Source organism: Camelus bactrianus, chromosome 22 (assembly GCF_048773025.1).
Source record: "Camelus bactrianus isolate YW-2024 breed Bactrian camel chromosome 22, ASM4877302v1, whole genome shotgun sequence".
Lineage (NCBI taxonomy): Eukaryota > Metazoa > Chordata > Mammalia > Artiodactyla > Camelidae > Camelus > Camelus bactrianus.
In genome coordinates this window covers 22,866,814-22,887,913 of record NC_133560.1, presented here as the reverse complement: position 1 = coordinate 22,887,913, position 21,100 = coordinate 22,866,814, and the positions used below count along the sequence as shown (strand labels likewise).

General features: G+C 39.2%; 3 protein-coding genes across 3 annotated transcripts; all 3 read right to left on the bottom strand.

The window, feature by feature from the left end:
* Positions 1 to 1,151: 1,151 nt before the first annotated feature.
* Positions 1,152 to 2,120, bottom strand: LOC123618838 (olfactory receptor-like protein OLF4). The gene has a single exon (XM_074350001.1). The coding sequence runs from the start codon at positions 2,118 to 2,120 to the stop codon at positions 1,152 to 1,154; it is 969 nt and encodes a 322-aa protein (XP_074206102.1).
* An 8,057-nt stretch (positions 2,121 to 10,177) lies between these two features.
* Positions 10,178 to 11,476, bottom strand: LOC123618837 (olfactory receptor 7A17-like). The gene has a single exon (XM_074350030.1). It carries the CDS (start codon positions 11,419 to 11,421, stop codon positions 10,408 to 10,410), a length of 1,014 nt encoding a protein of 337 aa, XP_074206131.1. The 5' UTR covers positions 11,422 to 11,476; the 3' UTR covers positions 10,178 to 10,407.
* Positions 11,477 to 17,262: 5,786 nt separating this feature from the next.
* On the bottom strand, positions 17,263 to 18,210 carry LOC105074569 (olfactory receptor 7A17-like). Its single transcript, XM_045522015.2, has one exon. The coding sequence runs from the start codon at positions 18,193 to 18,195 to the stop codon at positions 17,263 to 17,265; it is 933 nt and encodes a 310-aa protein (XP_045377971.2). The 5' UTR covers positions 18,196 to 18,210.
* Positions 18,211 to 21,100: the final 2,890 nt, after the last annotated feature.

The following is a 21,100-nucleotide window of genomic DNA, read 5'->3' as shown; positions in this document are numbered from 1 at the left end:
AAACAGCTATTTTGAGGTTTATTTCTGGGAACTTGAAGGGGTTGGAAAGACATTGCACATGTGTGCAGAAAAAATGTTGACTCTGAATCACATAACTGCGCAGGAATACAAGCTCTCTTGTGAATTATTTTTTGATCATGAAGACTGAAAGATTCCTGAGCATGAAAGAGATATAGTATGGGTGACCTCAATATAGTTCATTCACTGTTCCATGTTTATGGCAAACTTTGGAAAACGGGAGGTATTTCCTAGAGCAACAGAGTCCTATTTGTAGGTTTCACTAGATTCAACCAAAAACTGGAAGATAATTATGTAATAGAACATAAAATACACCAACCAATCCTTCACATAAACAAACAAACAAAAAAAACCCCTCACTGGTGTTGAGGGTTGAATATACAGCAAAAAAAGAAATATTTTGTATACTAATAAAATGTATGTTTTAATTTGTTTCTTCTTCATGTTTAAAGCCATCTCTGATACTAAGATGATATTAGGTCAATCTATTTATTCAAATTTGTCTTTTCAAGTAGACGCCACTGGGAGACATATATTTGATAATAACTTTTTGCCAGCGACTACAGCAGACACTGTGGGCCCTGAATGGAATAAGACAATAAAACCAAGAGACCAGTTACAAAACACAGTGAAATGTAAAGTCTACATTATCAGGAAGAGCAATTAAGGAAGTGAAATAGAAAAGAATTATGGACCCAAAGCAAAACCTGTGGTTTCAGATTTTCAATGCAATGAAATTATATAAATGGGCTTTTTTGTCACTTGTATTTTTTCCATGCAAGTGTGACAAGTCATGACTATTTTCTCAGGGAACCTAGAGAAAAAAAATATTTGGGATAATATATGTCATTTGAGAAGAAATTATTTGTAAGTAATCCATGTTGCCCCATAAAATAAATGGAAATTTTCTAGTATTTCCTTCCTAACTTTGTGGAAGTAGGAGAATGGACAAAGGGGTAACTACCTATAAGTCAGATGCAGGGGAAAGCATCAACAAATGAGTCACATCAACTGTATAAAGGGTTAAAGTAAAAGAAATTTAAATTTTAGGTAATAAATAGAAAGAGTAAGTTCAACACCCAGAATCTGATCAAAGAATACTAATTTCTTGTTCTGAGGCTTTGAGTGTTTCTTCAAAAGTACTTCGTCAGACCTAGAACAATTTGCCTTTTTATAACTGCCATCTGAACAACTCTTTTCAGAGCCCTCTTTATGTCTTTGTTCCTCAGACTGTAGATGAAGGGGTTCAACATGGGGGTGACCACTGTGTACATCACCGAGGCTCTTGCACTTGACTGTGAGCTGTGGGTTCCAGCAGAGCTAAGGTACAGTCCTAGGCTTGAACAATAATACAGGGAGACAATGGAGAGGTGAGATGCACAGGTGGAAAATGCTTTATACTTCCCCTGAGCTGATGAGATTCCACATATGGAGGAAACGATCTTGGTGTATGAGTAAAGGATCCCAGAGAGGGGAACAACAGCCAGAAGCATAACCATAAAATATATCATGATGTTGTTAAGAAAGGTGTCAGAGCAGGCAAGTTGGATAACCTGTTTGATTTCACAGAAAAAGTGGGAGATTTCTGAGACTGTACAGAAGGACAGTCGCAGCACAAGTAAGCTTTCTAACAGGGAATGCAGGCCACTTATGATCCAAGATACCAGCACCAGCAGTCCACAGAGCCGGAGGTTCATGATGACCATGTAGTGCAGGGGGTGGCAGATGGCCAAGAAGCGGTCATAGGCCATCATAGTCAGAAGAAAATCATCCACAACTGCAAAGAGTATGTAAAAAAACATTTGGCTGATGCAGCCTTCATAGGATATGACTTTGCTCTGGGTCTTTATATTTACTAACATCTTTGGGATGGTGGTGGAGGTGAAACAGATGTCTACAAAGGACAGGTTGGAGAGGAAGAAGTACATGGGAGTGTGGAGGTGGGAGTCTGAGATGACAGCCAGGATGATGAGCAGGTTTCCAAACACGGTGACCAGGTACATGGAGAGGAAAAGCCCAAATATGATGGGCTGCAATGCTGGTTCTTTTGCTAATCCCTGAAGAAGAAATTGTGAAATTCGTGTATCGTTGCCTGGTACCATGTGGTGATGGTGATGACTAGGAATGAAAAAAAAATTGCATAATTACCTTTTACACAAGTGGGCTTTACCAACAGTTGAAATGTTACAATTTACATTTTACACTCAAGAAATCAACTTTTTTTGTATGGGTTATTCCCTTTAAGGGATCTTTCATGACATCTCTGACTAGGAATTCTCTTAGAGAGAAAGGCTATAGATGAGTGGGAAAAAAATCTAAAATGCTCAGGTGGTTCTACATAGATTATTATGAGGAGAAATCTCTCATACTTCCCCCCAAGAGACCATATATTGAACAGTTCCAATGATAAATGCTTTCATGCGTTTGAGGAATATGTGTTGAGTACTGATCACCTAGGCAAAAGGTATAGGATGCTGAGGAACAGAAACCAAACTATATAATGATATTGAAAGAATATAAGCAAATAAATATACATTATGTCACATGGTGACCGATGTTATGAAGGAAAAATGTATGAAAAACAGTGGATGGGCGTGTTATTTCTTATTGTTAAGAAGAGAGTTCAGAAGACCTGTAAAAGGTGAAGGCAAAGCTTGAGACATGAAGATGTCTAGGGGAAGCATGTGCCCTGTAGGGTAAAGAGCCAGAGAAAAGACTCTTAGGAGGGCTCTTGTTTCAGATATTCGAGACTGAAAGTTAAGCCAGTGTAGTGAGGGAATGAGCAAGAAAGTGTGATGAGACATGGTGCCAGAGAATGTTGAGGAATGAGGTGGCTTCTCTGCTGCCGCTGGAAACTTCAAGTCACAGGGGGTACATCAGTCACATACTGTTCTTTGCACTTTAGTAATTTTGTTTCCAAAAAAAAAAAAAAATCCTGTGAGTAGAAATCTCCATCTTTTGGTTAACATTCTGGTGTCTGTATTTTAAGAGTGGGGTGAGATGGTCCCTTTGTCTCTCCCCTTCAATCTAAAACCAGTAAAACATTCATAACTCAACAAAGGCGTTCTGCCCAACACACCAGGACACCAGAGAATTTCACACATCTGTACATCTAAAGGTGGGAAGACTGGAAGTTATAGAGGAGACAGAACTGGGGGAAAAGTGAACATGGTGCCCATGATCCCAAACCCCTGGTTGCTGTGGCTAAGCTTGCAGTCCCAGAAAACCAGGCAGGGCGAGAGGAGCTGGCACACACAACTCCAGCATTCTAGTTGCAGCAGTGCCTGAAGCTACAGGGAACCAAGAAACAGTGGCAGTAGGGTCTATGACTCTCCCTCCAGTCACAGATGCTCCCAGGATTCTGCCCCTTGCCCGTAGTCAGTGCCTGTGAACCTCACAAACCCAGGCATGATGGAAATGGTACCTGAGACACAGACTACACCCTGCTTTCACATTGCCCCCTCAGTGGCAGAGCCTGAGATGCAGGAGACCATGGGCGCAACAAAGGTTCTTGCCATCAAGGTGCCCCTGGTGGCAAAGCCAGTGACACCAGCAGGAGCAAGTTACCAATGGCCCCGTGAGCACAAGTAAGAAAAACCAGGGCACCGGCTATACCTCTGACAGAGGCAGTGCAAGGTGGAATGTACCAATTCTCAAATATAACCAGAAGCAGCTCAGGTAGGATAAACCAAAACCTTGTGCCATTGCCCCCTACCAAAACCAAAAAAAGTTCTCCAATTAATAACCTGTTGAATTATTAAAATCAAGGGGAAGAAAAGTTTTACCTAAAGAAGAAAGGTGTTTCCTACCTCCAATGTGGCAGCAGAGAAACAACCCATTGAGCACCATCAAGAATCACAGTAACACTACACCACAAAAAGAAAGTGACAATTCTCTAGAAACCAAACTTAAGGTCACAAAATATTGTGATCTAACTGAATTCCAAATAGCAGTGATGAAGAAATTGAGTAAGCTACCAAAGACCTCAAAAAAGCAGTTCAGTGAGCTCAGGAATAAAATTAATGAACAGAAGAAATACTTTACCAAGGAGATTGAATCTCTAAAAAAGAACCAAACAGAAATTGTGGGGCTGGAAACCTCAATGAATGAGATAAAGAAATAAATTTGGGAATTTGAGATTTACAAATGTTAGCCAGTACCTATAAAAATGAATTTTGAAAAGATTCTTCTGTATAGCACAGGGAACTATGTTCAATATCTTGTAATAACCTTTAAAGAAAAAAATACAAAAAAGAATGTATATATGTATATACATGGCTCAGACATTGTGCTGTACACCAGAAATTCACACATTGTAATTGACTGTTGTTCAATAATAATAATAAAAAAATGCATCAGAAAGCACTGGAAACAGAGCAGATCAAATGGAAGAGAGAATTAGTGAACTCAAAGATAGAAATCTAGAAATGATACAGGTAGAATAGGAGAGAGAAATAAAAAACCAAAATATGAGGAAATTCTCCGAGAGCTTTCCAACTCTTTTAGGAAGGACAACATTAAGGTCATGAGTATCCCAGGAGAAGAACAGAAGGAGAAGGGAGCAGAGAGTTTATTTAAAGAAACAGTAGCTGAGAACTTCCCAAACCTGTGGAAGGAACTGGGCATACAAGCCTGAAGTTAAGAGAACACCTAATTACTTTAAGACAAAAAGACCTTCCCCAAGACACATATATTAAAACTGTCAGAAATCAATGAGAAAAAAAGGAATTTAAAGGCAGCCAGGGAGAAAAGGATGCTAAACTACAAAGGAACCCTTCATAGGCTATCAGCAGATTTTTCATCAGAAGCTCTACAGGCCAGGAGAGAATGGAGTGACCTACTCAAAATACTGAAAGGTAAAAACTATCAGCCAAGAATACTCTATCCATCAAAGTTATCATTCAGATATGAAGGAGAAATGAGGGCTTTTCAAGACAAACAAAAGTTGAGGAAGTTCTTTAATACTAGGCCTGCCTTACAAGAAATGTGGAAAGGAACTCTTTTGCCAGAAGCAAAAAGACAAAGTATACAAAATTTAAGTAAAGTAATAAACAGACAGAGAGAATCAGAAAATTGCAACTCCATACCAGAATAGGTTGTTAAACACTTAATTACAGCACAGAGGTTAAAGGGGAAAATTAGTAAAAATAACTATAGTTACTTAAATTTGGTAACAAATTCACAACATAAAAAGGGATAATTTGACACAACAAAAACACAAAGGGGAAGAGGAAAAGAGTGGAACCCCATATGAGTATATGTAGATAAGATGCTATCACCAGAAGAAGGACTATTTTATCTATGAGTCATTGTACACAAACCTTACGGTAATGATAAACCATAAACCTACAACAGAGACATACACCCTAAAGAAAGAGGAGACTGAGTAAAACATCTTAGAAAACCACCAAACTAAAATGGCGACAGAAGCACAAAGAACGTGAAACAATGGAGATAGCGAGCAATCAGAAAGCAAAAGATAAAACGGCAGCGCTAAGTCCTAATTTATCAATAGTCACCTAAGTGGATTAAATTCATCAGTTAAAAGATGCATAGTGGTTGGATGGATTGAAAAACAAGACTTAACCATATGCTGGCTCCAGGGGACTCAGCTCTAAAGACAAAAAAATAGGCTCAACATGAAGGGATAGAAAATGATACTCCAAGAAAACAGCAGCCAAAAGAACGTGGGTATAGCCACACTTACATTAGACAAATAGATTTTAAGCCAAAAAACTAACAAGAGACAAGGAGAGACATTATATAATGGTAAAGGAGACAATTCATCAAGAAGACATAATAGTTATTAGCATATATGCACCTGACACAGTAGCACCAAAATATATAAAATAATCGAGCCTATTAAGGGTTCCTTTGTGAGTTAACATCCTGTTTTTCCCTGGCTGATTTTAAATATTTTTTTTTCTCATTGACTCCTGACAGTCTTAATGTATGTGCCTTGAGGAAGGTCTTTTTTGTTGTTCTTAAGGTAATTAGGTATTCTCTTAACTTGCCCTGGATAGACCTCGAGAGTATTATACTGAGTGAAACAAGCCATATGGAGAAAGACAAACACCATATGATTCCACTTGTATGTGGAATATTAAAAAAAAAATAACCCACAACACGTGAAATAAATGTAGAAATCAAATTAAACAAAAACAAACACTTAGATACAGAGAACAGAGTAGTGGTTACCAGAGGGAAGAGGAGGGGGAGGGCAAAATGGCTACAGGGGTCAACTGTATGCTGACGGGTGGAAACTAACCTTTTGGTGTTGAGCACACTTTAGCAAAGTCAAAATACAATGTTGTACACATGAAACTCAGGTTATAAACTGATGTTACCTCAACAAATAAAAGAATGTAGAAATAGTACCCAAATTCCTGTTGCTAAGCCTTCCACGGACGTGTAAACATGGGGCTCCATCTTCATATGACCATTTTGTGTCCTGGATTTAAGGAAGCATAAAAAGCAGTTCAAAAACACAGAGACAGCATAGATATACACATGAGTGGGAAAAAAGATCTAAAATGCTGAGGTGGTCCCTAAGAGACTGTGTTGAGAATAAAAGGTTTTGATTCTGGCATCCCTCAGTTATAACCTCTTGATGCTGAGAATACCTAATAAAGCAGGGAAAAAAACCCCAATTTATTCTGAAGAGAAAGAAATTATATTTTACTTTGTTACGACTCTTTACTGGTTGAACATCCCATTATTAATCATAGGAAATAGACTCTTAATTTACAACAGAAATCATGTAAGGTACAATAATTGAACAGTTTAAAAAATAATATGAAAACGAATCTATGTATGTTCATGTATGAATGAAACATTATGCTGTACAACAGAAATTGACACAACATTGTAAACTGACTATACTTCAGTTAAAAAAAAATACGTATATATACAAAAAATTAAAATGGTGAAAGATTTTTTTAATGATAATAAATGCAAATCTTTTGTCATCAGAAAACTGTTTTGAATCTTGGATCTACCACATACTAACTGTTTGTCCACGGGGAGCCAATTGAACCATTCTAAATATTAATATCCTCATTCAAATAGTGGGGACAGTTGTACCCACTGTGGGGAAGCGTTTAACAGATTTAGTCAATATATGTAAAAAAGTAAAGCGTATTTCCTTCCTGTGGAAAGTGAATAGTTGTCACTGGTGATGAGATGAGGCTGATTGTTTTCTTCTACATTTCAAATGTCTCCATCGCTTCCTCACCTCTAGAGAATGAAACAACTGCAAAGGTTGTTAGCATACCCCTATGGGCATATTAAGCACATTTTTTTTCCATGCAAATTCCCAACATGTGAGACAATTGTGAACTATATTTTCAGGAATTGCTGTTGCAGAGTAATAGCTACCTCCCTTGGTCTTTCTAATAAAGACAAAAACATGCTCAAATACATTCCATCTTAAACATATAAAAAATGCCCTCACTTTACTGCTCATGCCTCCAAACCTAATACGCTAGTTTATAACTCCCATTAGCTATAAAACTCCTCAGCTACATTTTAATTTTACTGGAAGCCCTTTATGCCTCTCATTCCTTCTTCATTCTCATCACACTGGACTTCCTTTCCCCTCACTTAGTTGAAACAATGACCTTTGTATTTCTGAGTTCAAAAGACACTTCTCTTTTTAACATGTTACGTAAATTAATTGTAGATCAACTAGTCTACCTAGCAAACAAACATGGCAGTCTCTCAGCTCTGGGCCAGGCTGGTTTGGCTCTTAGGTGGCCTTAGCTAAAAATTCTCAGGTTCCTTTCTCTCTGATCCTTTCCTCAAGTACTTACTGAGCTCTCAGAGAGCATCTCACCTGGATGGGGTCTCTGAGAGGAAACCTTCTGTGTGGAAGTCTGAATTCTTCCCTGGATGGTCGATGATGGAGACTGAAGCTCCGTTCCCACACAGGCCAGCAGGAGGGAGTGAATCATTGGTTCCCCAGCCAGACTAAGGACTCCAAAAGCAACAACAAAGTCTTGTCCAGCACCAGAAACGCACACACTGTGGGACCATAGCAGAGGAGACAGTTATAGCTCCTTAGGTCTGCTTGTTAGGCACTTCTTCCATTGTTATGCTCACCACCGAGCCTGTGATTTCCCTGTGGGACACTGGTCTGTACACAGAAGAAATTATTGCTGTTGATTCTCTGTTCCCAAGAAACCACATTAGAAGTCAGGTCACGTCCTGTCTTTATTCCTCCTTCTCCATGAACTCACTAACCTTCTTTCACCTTATCCCAAACTTGAGTTAATAATGTTTTCTCCACATCTAAGACTGATACCTTGTACTGACTAGGTCCATCCCTTGGACCTCCAAAGTGTTGACTTGTTACAGAGAATACCTCCCAATATCTCTAAAAGGTGAGTATTCTCTTCTTTATCAAGGGAGAGAGGTGTGTTTCTTTGCTATAAAACACTGGGTACTACAGGCATTGGCTTCAGGATGGTTTTGACAAAGCAGGTAAGGTTTCATGCTTTTAACTCAAATTAAGAGCTGTCACTTATTCCTTCAATTAAAATTTGATCACAAGATGTATTTAGATCTTTTTATGCACCATGGACTGAATTTAGACTCTTGTGTGGATTGTCTTATTTAATTTCTACAGGAGTCCATTCTATGTAGTCAGCACCATCATGAACCCCATTCTACATTTGCAAAAGTGGGGCTGAGAGGGTAAAGTGATTCTCCTGAACAGCTCCACAACTATACCATCCCATTTGATAATAAATATGTTATGTTAAAATATTTTATTTTATTTTTTTTCTGTATCACCTTGTTCTTTATAAATTTTATCTTAGAATGGCTGGTTATGCAGCCAGCTATCAAATGTAATAACCAAGTGAATAGAATCAAGGCCAAAGATTATAATCTGTTGCTTCTTATGTTTGACTGTGTTCTGACAGTGGAAAACAGCATTTTTGAAAAAAAAATTTATTTTATTGAGTTATAGTCAGTTTACAGTGTTGTGTCAATTTACAGTTTACAGCACAATTTTTCAGTTATACATGAACATACATATATTCACTGTCGCATACTTCTTCACCGTGAGCTACCACAAGATCTTGTATGTATTTCCCTGTGCTATACAGTATAATCTTGTTTATCTATTCTACATATGTCTGTCAGTATCTACAAATTTCGAACTCCCAGTCTGTCCCTTCCCACCCCTCTCCCCCCGGCAACAAGTTTGTATTCTATGTCTCTAAGCTGGAAAAGAGCATTTCTGATTTCTCTGTTACTCGAGTTTTTTTTCACATAACTATGTTAAAAAGTCTTCCCAGGAGAGCTTACAGGAACATGCATGTTTGTGTACAAATCCTGTTGATCCTGAATCATACAATTAGGCAGGAATTCAAGCTCTTTCATGAGTCAGTTTTATAAAATTTGAAGAAATTCCATTGTATAGGAGATACACAATGGATGATATTGTTTATTCAACTGCTCATTTTGTTCATGACAACAGTTAGAATGGATGAGATATTTTATTTAGAACAATGGAAAAAGTTTTATTTGTAAGCATCACTGAAAGTTTTCAACCAGGAACAGTAAGAGAATTCAATGAGAAATCATAAAACAGGCTAATCAATCTTTTACCTCAATAAATATTTGCCCTGATACATTGATACCTGTATTCCATATTATGATGAGTAGATGTAAAGCTTTAAAAGAAATGTCATGCAGAATAATAAAGTATAATTTAAAATTTACTCCATCATATTCAAGGTCGTCTTTGACTCTAAGGCCATATTCATTCAATCTATTAATCCAATTTGTGCTTCTGTGTAGACGACACTGACAGACATGCATTTGATAATCAGTTTTACCAGTGACTGTGGTAGGCAGTGTGGACACAGAGCCTGATAAGAGAACAGAATCCTAATTAGGAGAACACAACCCAATGGCCCATTTTGAAGCACACTAGTGTGTTACATTCTGTGTTACCAGGAGGACCAGTGAAGGAAGTGATGTAGAAAGGAATGACAGACCCCAAAAGTGGAAAACTGTGGTCTCAGATTTTCCTCTCCTATAAAATTATAAAAATGGCCCAACTGCCAAGTTTAGATTTTTCAATTGGAACAGTAACATTACTATTCTTTTAGTAAAAGTAAAGACATATTTCATGGGGTGATTTTGTCATTTGAGAAGAAATTATTCTTAAGCAATCCAAACAGTTACATGATAAATGGGAATTTCCGATTTTTTCATATTAAATGCTAGCAATAAATTAGGGGGAAAAAACAAGAAGAAAGGAAATGAACAGAAATTCTGTTGGATATCTGAGAGAGAAGAAAGCTTAATCAAGTAAGTAAATACATTGTATAGAGAATTTGAAGGAAAGTTCCAGGAAATAAATAAGAGGAGTAAGTTCTACTTCCACAATCTGGTTAAAGAATCACAACGCCTGACCTTGGGGCTTTGACACTTCCTCAGCCCCCGGAGAGCAGTCCCTTTTATAGCTGCCATCCCAAAGAATCTTTTCAGAGCCCTTTTAATGTCTTTATTCCTCAGACTGTAGATGAAGGGGTTCAGCATGGGGGTGACCACGGTGTACATCACCGAGGCTGTTGCACTTGAGTGTGCGCTGTGGGTTCCAGCAGAGCTAAGGTACACTCCTAGGACTGTACAAAAAAATAAGGAGACAACTGAGAGGCGAGACGCACAGGTGGAAAATGCTTTGTACTTCCCCTGAGCTGATGAGATTCCACATATGGAGCAAACTATCTTAGAGTAAGAGTAAAGGATCCCAGAGAGGGGAACACCAGCCAGAAGCATAGCCATAAAATATATCACTACGTTATTGAGAAAGGTGTCAGAGCAGGCAAGTTGGACCATCTGATTGAGTTCACAGAAAAAGTGAGGGATTTCCACGTGTGTGCAGAAGGACAGTCGCAGCACCATTAAACTTTGTAACAAGGAATGCAAGACACTTGTGAGCCAGGACACCAAAAGCAAGAGTCCGCAGAGCCGGGGGTTCATGATGACCGTGTAGTGCAGGGGGTGGCAGATGGCCACAAACCGATCATAGGCCATCACTGCCAGGAGATAGATGTCTAACCCTGAAAAGATTATGAAAAAGCACATCTGGGTGATGCAGCCTGCATAGGTTATGGCTTTGCTCTGGGTCTGTATATTCACCAGCATCTTTGGGATGGTGGTGGAGGTGAAACAGATGTCTACCATGGACAGGTTGGAAAGGAAGAAGTACATGGGGGTGTGGAGGTGGGAGTCCGAGATGACGGCCAAGATGATGAGCAGATTTCCAAACACGGTGACCAGGTACATGGAAAGGAAAAGCCCAAATATGAGGGGCTGCTGTTCTGGGTCCTGTGAAAATCCTAGAAGCAGAAATTCTGAAATCCATGTATCATTGCCTGGTTCCATGTGGTAGAGGTGACTGTCAGGGGAGAAGGAAATAAAATGATTAATATTCAGACAAACTTGCTTAACTCACATATTCAAAATGTTACAACACATACTTTGCAGTCAATAAATTAATTTTAATATTTGTTGTATGGATCTGGTTTTCTCTAGTGGATCCCCTGTGCTACTTCTGATACGAAATTTCTGTCCCAATCAGCTTAGTATAGTTCCTTCCTCTTAGTAAATGGTCATCGCTGGTGAAAAGATGAGTCTGATTTTTTTCCTACCTCTCCAGTGTCTATTTTTTCACCTCTTGGTCCCCAGTTCCACAGCCTTATTTCTGTTCCTGGTTGTCCCTTCCATCTATCACTGACTGGCACTCCTCTAGCCTTACACTCACACTGATCCAGAGAAATTTTCTATATTACAAATCTGATCATTGAACGAACTTCCTGAATTAAAATTCCCTCCCCTCCATGACTTCCTAATAGAGAACGAAGGCAAAATCCCTTAGCGTCAAGCATGAGGCTTGACTCTCTGTGACCCACCTGCTAGCTGCCCCCTCACATGGCCCTGACCTCACACACATGGTTCTCCAAACATTGAACTTGACTGCCAGCTTCAGTGCTCAGGGCCTTTAGACACCCGTTTCCCTCTGCTTGGAGTCTCACCCACAGGTCTATTTGGAAAATTTTACCCCTTTTTCATATTCAGATCTGTATCTCCTCTTTCTGACTGCCAGGACTCATCTCTTTCACGACACTTTCTTGTTTTTCTTAACATTTCCACAGAAAAAGGGCACTTCTTCATGCACTTAATTTAGACATAAGGGCTATCACTGTGCACTTTTTATTTAAGTCCATCTTTTTTTTCATTGTCAGACTGTGCATGCCTGGAAGCATGTAGCAATTTATACATACTCATCACACTCCTCCACCCGGATTTAGTTTACTTGTAAAGATAGCTAAATAAATGCATATTGCATGAAGGAATGAGAGAACGTTTTCAGAGAAATTGCCAATGAAGAAAGAAAGTACAGAACCATGGAAATACAGTTGTCCCTCTGTATCCATGGGGGGTTGGCTCCAGGCCTCCCTGTGGATACCAAAATCTGTGGATGCTTAGGTGTCTTATATAAAATGGTGTAGTATTTGCATTTAACCCACATACATCCTCCTATACACTTCAAGTCATCTCTACATGGCTTATAGTACCTAATGCAATATAAATGCTATGTAAATAGCTGCTGTTGCATGACAAATTCAAGTTTTGCTTCTAGGAACTTGCTGGAAGTTTTGGAATATTTTTGATCTGCAGCTGGGTGAACCCACGGACGCAGACCCTCAGGTTGAAGAGCCAACAGGCCTAATACTGGATATGCCGGAGGAATATTTTCCATATTCTGAGATTGGGACCCATTAGATTTTCAGAATATGGTTTGTAAGAATTGAATAGGGTAGAATCAATAGGGCACAACAGGAAAACTCAGGGCACATCATACATAGTAAGGGTAACGTACAAAATCGTTTCCTGGTTCTCTTGGTTCAGTTGTGCACATACGCGCGTATGTTCGTATTTCTGTGTGCAAGCCTGCTGGACGACAAAATAAAGGCATGGATTTGATACATAGTCAAAAAACATTTAGAATCCACTGCAGTAAAGGCAAGAACAATTTAAAAAGGGAGGTCCTGCTAATGAGGGAAAAGAACACGAATGAGGGGCCCGACAGAAGGGCCAGGCTGCAGGCAGAACAGGCAGCAGGAGTGCGGGTGCTCACCTGACCTCAGACTCACGGGACCACGCGCGGAGTGAGCCTTTATTGCGCCCCTTGCCTCATCACAGAATCCACCTTGTGTCCCTGGTCTAATGGCTGTTCCCGTAGCCATCCATGTTTGTCTGACCACAGGTGTTATACTGCGGTGCAATGGTGGCTGTGCCGGCCCTTTTCTCATTTTCCTTTGGGGAACTCTTTTCTGTGTTATTCTGTAGCTTTGGCTTTTGATTTCTTTTTTGACACATCCGATGGGTACACTTTAGACCTGGTTCTGTTCCTTGTCCCACATGCAATGGCCTCCCCAGACCATACGCCATAAAACCTACACAGGCTATGAAACTTCATATTATTACATAATTTGTCTCTGAAGACAGTATGTCACCTTCGTGCATTTATTTTATTGTACTCGGCCTTTTCCATTATGATTTAAGATCCCCAAAAGAGAGACCCCACATTTTCTTCATTTTTGTTATTTCAAAATATGGGCATTTATATAGGGAAAAAAGGTAGAGAAATGAGAATTCATTAAAAAATGATAAGGAAAATAAAAATAATCCCAGTGGAGTCAAATAATTGTACTAAATGACATTTAAAAAAAATTAAGACTGTTTAAGGAAATAAAACATATAAAATAAAATTTTAATCACATCAACACGGGTAACTAATTAAAGAGTAAAATGGCAAAGAGCTAAAAATGAAAAAATAAAAATTTACTTTTTGGAAAACCAAAGAAGCAGTATCTCAAGTTATACCTTCTACCTATATAAACATAAATGGATTCCAATGAAAAAGAGACCATAGTTAGTTAAACGCAAAAGAATGTCTCCCACAAGAGGGGATAAGATAATTGCTATTAAAAAAAAAACAAACCAGATCTATAATGGAAAAGAATCTGGAAAAGAATATACATGTATAACTGAGTCACTTTGCTATACACCTGAAACTAACACAATATAGTAAGTCAGTCAACTGTACTTCAATTTAAAAAAATCAGATCTAACCACAAAAGGCAAAAAGTTAGCAATAAGGAAACACAGATATGAAATAAGAACACAATACATATAAAAGGATATTACTACTAATAAGGGTGCAGATAAACTTCCCATGTTTAAAATGTAGTGGGAGAGGACCCAATATGACCAACGGATAGAACTGACCACACAAAATTAGGTCTCAGTGTATATGGACATTTACCATATGGTAAGGTTGCATTTCAACTTAGTTGGGGAAAAGGTTGGATTGTTAAATAAAACATGGCATAAATGGCCATCTATCTAGAAGAATATAAAATTGACAGACATCGTATGAAACAACAGAGGTATTATGTACAACCACCAAAAGTCCATTGAGAAACAATGATCTGTAGAAATCTTATGAAATGCCAAAAACTGTAGGAAAAAATGGGCAAATAGTATAAAAGCATATAATTAATAATAATAATTAATAATAACAACAATAATAGGCAAAGCCAAACAGTGCTCAAATATGCAAAGTTTGCTGAAACTGAGCAATAGTTTAAGAAAACAAGAACTATCTTTCACACCCATCAGCCTTGGAAAAAGACAAAGATTTGTCATACTGGTTGCAGCTGGAACTTTTAAACTGGTTCTGAAAGCTGTATTCCTTTTTTTGCTGCCAGAAACACAAAGTGTTACAAGATTGGAAAACAAACTGAAGATAGCTATAAATATTACAGATAATGATATTCTTTACCCCAGGGTTTCACAGTCTCAGCACTGATAATTTTCTGCTCCAGATCATTCTCTGTTGCATGCTCTTTCCTGTGCATTGAAGGAGGCTTACAGCATCCGTGGTCTCCATCCACCCCTCTCTAGTGTGACAACCAAAAATGCCCCTGGGCATTGCTCAATGTGTCCCCTGGGCGGGGAACTGCCCCTGACAGGAACCACAGTTTGAGTGTAGCAATCTCAACATATATTTCTAGCATTGACATAATAGCAATTTAATGATAAGGAATATGAAAGACCATCAAAAGTGTGACTAGCACAGACACACTGTTAAATTATGTAACCACTGAAATAAACACATTAATTAATTAATCAAGCAAACAAAGACAGCAATCTCTTGCCTTTAGGCTAAGCTGAATTGGCTTCCATTCTCTCTGATCTCATGCACAGTCAACTGGGTTGTTGGACTCACCTGGATGGGAATTCTGAGAGGAAGGTCTCTGTGGGGGAGTCTGAATTCTTCCCTAGATAGCTGATGTTGGAGACTAAAGCCCTTTCCCCTGACAAGACAGCAGGAAGGAATGAAGCTTAGTCCCCTAGACAAAGTTAGGACTCCGAACAAACAAAGAAAAAAAAACCATGCCTTTCCAACCCAAGTTTACACAGGCTGGAAGACTGCAGACACAGAGATATTCATAGCTTCCTATATCTGCTCATTAGGCACATTTATCTCTTGTTATTTCAACCGCTAAGCACAAAATTTCCCTGTGGGAAATTGTTCTAGAAGGAAGGAAATTTTTCCTAATGATTCTCTATCCACAAGGGACCAGGGTAGAAGTCAAATGAATCTAGTTTTATTATTTTTACTCCTTTTCCATGAAACTGCCTCCCTCTTATATCTCTAAATCACCTAGCACCTTAGCTCGGAGTTAGAGTTTACTCCAAGTCTAAGACTGAAGAATCTGTCTGGATTAGGTCTCTTGTATCTTCAAGCTTTGCTTTATGCTGGGGACACAGCCCCTGAATCTCCGGAAAGTCTCAATCCTCCTTTTCACAAGGAGGAGAACTGAGTTCTTTTGATAATAAACCTTGGGCACTAAATGCATTGTCTTCATGAGACTTTTGCCATAACAAATACTTACATCTCTAGATCACAGCTGTCATTCAGCCCCTCATTATAAAATGTTTGTTGGGAGAAGAGATATATTTACATATTTTTATGTACTAAAACCTGAGCTTGCTACCTTTAAGGGAGTGTTTGATTTAATATTTATAAACGTCTTATCCATGAGGAAGTACATTCGGGAACACCATTCTCAATTGTAGAAAGGGGCTTGGAGCCCAAAGCTGTTATCTGAGTGCGTGATGGGCCTTGATTGTAAATCTGTCAGGGTGCCTGTGTTTTCAAACTCCAGGTTTTCAACCAGAAAGGATTTTTTTCCCCTGGGATGTTTGGCAATCTCAAAGGGATACTGGTAAACATCTAAAATCCCTAGGAAAGCACCCTAAAATAACAACCCTGCTCCAAATGTCAACAGTAAAGGGCGGGAAAACTAATTCTAGACCAACTGTTCTGTAACTTCAGTGAACCTGCAAAGCAACAACAATCCTACTACAAGTGCAGAACCTGACTCAGCCGGTCCAGGTGAGCCCAGAGATTCTGCGTGTCTGACAAGCCCCTGGGTGATACGGATGCTGCAGGTCCTGGAGTGTGGACCACTCTTTGAGTAGCAAGGCTGTGACCCTGTGACAGTTGGTTGTAGACAGTTTTAGGTCTTCTGCACCAAAGACTGCCTTTTCGTGTAAGTTTGAAGGAATAGTGCATTCACTCATTCCAGAGGCAGTGGTAAACTCTGTGTTTGTTTCTTTTATGTAAGGGTCCTTGAATAACACAAAATGACACAAATGAAAAAAATCGTGGACTAAAGTAAAATCTATTCATATTTTCTTTTACCATGAAATTATATAAATAAGCTTAATTGATGAGTGTAGTTTTCTTCCCCCACATCAGTAATACAATTCATAATTATTCCTTTAGGAAAACTAGGGGGAAATTACTTGGCATGATATGTCATTTGAGAAGAAGTTATTCTTAAGAAATCCACGTTGACCAATGTAAGATATAGACATTTTCAAATGTTTCTGATTCAAGCTTGGGAAAAACTTTGGGAATGTACAAATATGGACAAAGGAAACACTACCTATCAGACAGAACAGAAGCATAATAAAGTGAGTCACTTAAATCGTGTAGAAGAGTTGAATTCAGAGAAATGGGAATTCCAGTGAGGAAACAGGAGCAACTTCTACTTCAACAATCTGATCAAAGAAAAGCAATCTCTGGCTCTGAGGCTTTGCACCCTGCCATCATTGGTACTTCCTCAGTCCCAGGGAAATTGACCTTTATATAACTGGCACCCCAATGATTCTTTTCAGAGCCCTCTTTATGTCTTTGTTCCTCAGACTGTAGATGAAGGGGTTCAGCATGGGGGTGACCACGGTGTACATCACTGAGGCGGTTGCACTTGACTGTGAGCTGTGGGTTCCAGCAGAGCTAAGGTACACTCCTAACACTGTAGAGTAAAACAAGGAGACAACTGAGAGGTGAGACGCACAGGTGGAAAATGCTTTATACTTCCCCTGAGCTGATGAGATTCCACATATGGAGGAAACTATCTTAGAGTAAGAGTAAAGGATCCCAGAGAGGGAAGCACCGCCCAGCATCCCAGCTGCAAGATTCATCACCATGTCATTAAGAAAAGTGTCAGAACAAGCAAGCCGAACCACCTGATTGATTTCACAGAAAAAGTGGGGGATTTCCAGTTCAATACAGAAGGACAGCCACAACACCATTAAGCTTTGTAACAAGGAATTCAGGACACTCATCATCCAGGACACCAGAACCAGCAGTCCACAGAGCCGGGGGTTCATGAGGACTGTGTAGTGCAGGGGGCGGCGGATGGCCACGAAGCGGTCATAGGCCATTACAGCAAGAAGAAAGTTTTCCAGTGCAGCAAAGAGTAAGAAAAAGTAGATCTGTGTGATGCAGCCTTCATAGGTGATGACTTTGCTCTGGGTCTGGATGTTCCACAGCATCTTTGGGATGGTGGTGGAGGTGAAACAGATGTCTACAAAGGACAGGTTGGAGAGGAAGAAGTACATGGGGGTGTGGAGGTGGGAGTCTGAGATGACGGCCAGGATGATGAGCAGGTTTCCAAACACTGTGATCAGGTACATGGAGAGGAAAAGCCCCAGTATGAGGGGCTGTAGTTCTGGGTCCTGTGAAATTCCCAGAAGAAGAAATTCTGAAATCCGTGTATCATTTCCTGGTTCCATGTGGTGGAGGTGACTACCAGGTAACAAAAAGTAGTATGACAACGTTTCCCAAAAATTGGCATTACAAACATAATTCAAAAGTCTACAATTTATATTCTTCAACCAAACAACTGATATTTATAAATTTTGTATGGAACTTTCGCCTTCAAGAGATCCCTGTGCCATCTCTGAATTGGAATTCCTGTCCCACGTTCAACCTTTTGTCCAAGTGGTCATGCATTCTACACTTTTAACGAGAAGTTATGTCACAAATTTGAAGAATATAAATTGGGATCTGAACAACCTCTAGGCAAAGAGTATACTGTGCTGAGAGACAATTGTTACTATAGTTCAATGATGGAGAAAGGATAATAGGAAAAAAATCATACAAATTATCAGATGGTAACAGGTGCTATGAAGAAAAGAAATCGGAAATAAGAGGACAGTTAATGGGGGCGTTATTTTTAACTTGGTCATTAGGTAGACTGGCTAACATTTGAATAGAGACCTCATGGAAGAAAGGGTGGGACACATCAGGTTATCTGGGGGAAGTGTGTGCTGAACAGAGGGAACAGCCAAAGCAAGGACCCTGAGAAGGTCTTCGTTTCAGAAAATCAAGGCTCAAAAGTAAGCCAGTGTGTCCAGGCGAATGTGCAAGAGGGACAGTGATGCTAGCTGGTGTCAGAGAATTTGGAGGAGCAAAGTGTCCTCCCTGCTAAAGCTAAACTTCAAGTCACAGGGAGTCAATAGTCTACATGTTGTTCCTTGCACTTTACTAGTTTTGTGTGCACGAAATCCTATGATTAGAAATGGGCCACCTCCATGGTTTTATACGTTGGTTAATATTCTGGCACCTGTATTTTAAGGTTCTCATATTGGAGAATATGGGCTCACGTATCTCCTTCCTGCCTTGAGAATTGCTCATGCTCCTCAGCGCGCGCGCGCGCGCACACACACACACACACACACACACACACACACACACACTATGAAACCCTGGGGCCATGCTACTACCAGGCTGTTCTCACCCTCAGTCACAATAATTAGGAAAACAATGCTATTACAAGGCAAGCTATCAACATTAGATTATCTTTCCCCTAAAAATGTAGAAATAGTACCTAAATTCTAGTTGTTAAGTCTCTCCTGGACATGTAAACACGGGGCTCCTTTTTAATATGACCATTTAATATCCAGTATTTAAAGAAAAACAAAGGATCAGTTGAAAAAAAAATAGAGAGAAGGGGGAAAGGATACGTAGGGGGAAAAGATTTAATAACTCTGGGAGTCCCTAGAGTTTGTGATGAAGATCAATCTTCCTTGGTTCTGGCTGCATTCCAACCCCAGTGATAGCCCCATGATTCCCAGAATAGCAAAGCAGCAAAAAAGCATTTTATCCAAAAGGGAAAAGAACGATACATTTACGTTGTTTAATTCCATATTCTCCCTTGCTTGACTGTGAGTGCCTTGAGGCAGGTGTCAATACATACCCCCCAACCCTCAGACTTAGTTTAGTTGGGAACAGTAGCTGAATGAACGTATATTGCATAAAGGAATGAAAAAAATGTGTTCTCACAGAAATTACTGCTGGTGAGAGAACAAAAAGCAGGGAAACGCTAACATAGGTATGGAAGACATGCTGGAGGAATGTTTTCCATATTCTGAGATTCAGATTTATTAGAGGGTCAAACTATGGTTTCAAGAATAAAATAGAACAGAATAAATTAAACACAAAGGAAAATATAAGAGTGTATTGAACATATAAGGGTTTTTTTTTTTTGGTTCTCTTCATTCAGCTGTGTGTGTGTATCCGTGTGTATGTGTGTGTAGTGTGTGCGTGTGTGTATGTGTGAGTGCACACGCATGCATTTGGATTTCTTGCTTGCTTGATCACACATAAAGGGCATATTTTACGCTCGGACACATTCTAAAAAGTTTCTTATCCACTGTAGTAAATGCAAGAATACCTTTTATAAAGGCTCATTCCAGCTAAGGGTGAAGCAATATATATTGAGTTCAACAGAAGAGGCAGGTTGCAGAGAGAACAGCCAGCAGCGTGGATGCTGAAGTGGCCTCAGACTCAGGGGACCACACGCAGACAGCACGTCCCCTCCTCCACTTGCCTCTTTACAGTATCCACATCAGCCCCCTGATGGAATTTTTATTCCATATTTATTCCTATGTATTTAACTTCAATTGTTTTCATATGGTCCAGTACTGGATGCGATGTTCCTTCTGTCACTTTCCTTATGCAGCATCTTTCTTTGTTACTCTTGGGCTTTGAGCTTTGCTCTTTGTTTGACAATCCACTAGGCACTTTGTGTGTGTGTGTGTGTGTGTAAGCTGCATTTTATTTGAAAATCCACCCATCTTTGCTAACGTACATTTTAATATTGTAAAGAAAAATAGAAACTGCTTCTGTTTCTGATTCTTGTCCCATGTGCGAAGGCCTCCCCACAATACACTCCATAAATTAATAAACACCCCACAAAAACCTACCCCTTTCTCATTTGATTTATACCTGAGGACATTTTGTCATACTTGCATTTATTTTATTCTTCTTCTCTCCATGAAAATGTGAGATTTAAATGGCAGGGACCTTACCTGCTTTGTTTCTTCTGTGTTTTCATAATGGTTTGTTTTCGTACAGAAACAATATTTTTTTCAGAAAATGGAATTTATAAAATAAAAAGAATAACAAGGAAAATAAAGCTAGATTAAATATAGTGAATTCAAAGCAACTTTATTAAACAGAACAGAATAAAACAATAAGATGAACTTGAAAGAAAAACATAAAATAACCATAGTCACATTAACACAGGCTTTAAATATAAAAGAAATGGGTAAAAACTTAAAAATTGGAAAATGTAATTTAAAACATAGTACAGGAAGTGGTATCAAAAATTATAATTTTAATCTATACAAGGAC

Bases quoted from the DNA above. Each gene is read 5' to 3' on its own strand.
- LOC123618838 (XM_074350001.1), bottom strand. From the start codon at position 2,120: ATGGTACCAGGCAACGATACACGAATTTCACAATTTCTTCTTCAGGGA.
- LOC123618837 (XM_074350030.1), bottom strand. From the start codon at position 11,421: ATGGAACCAGGCAATGATACATGGATTTCAGAATTTCTGCTTCTAGGA.
- LOC105074569 (XM_045522015.2), bottom strand. From the start codon at position 18,195: ATGGAACCAGGAAATGATACACGGATTTCAGAATTTCTTCTTCTGGGA.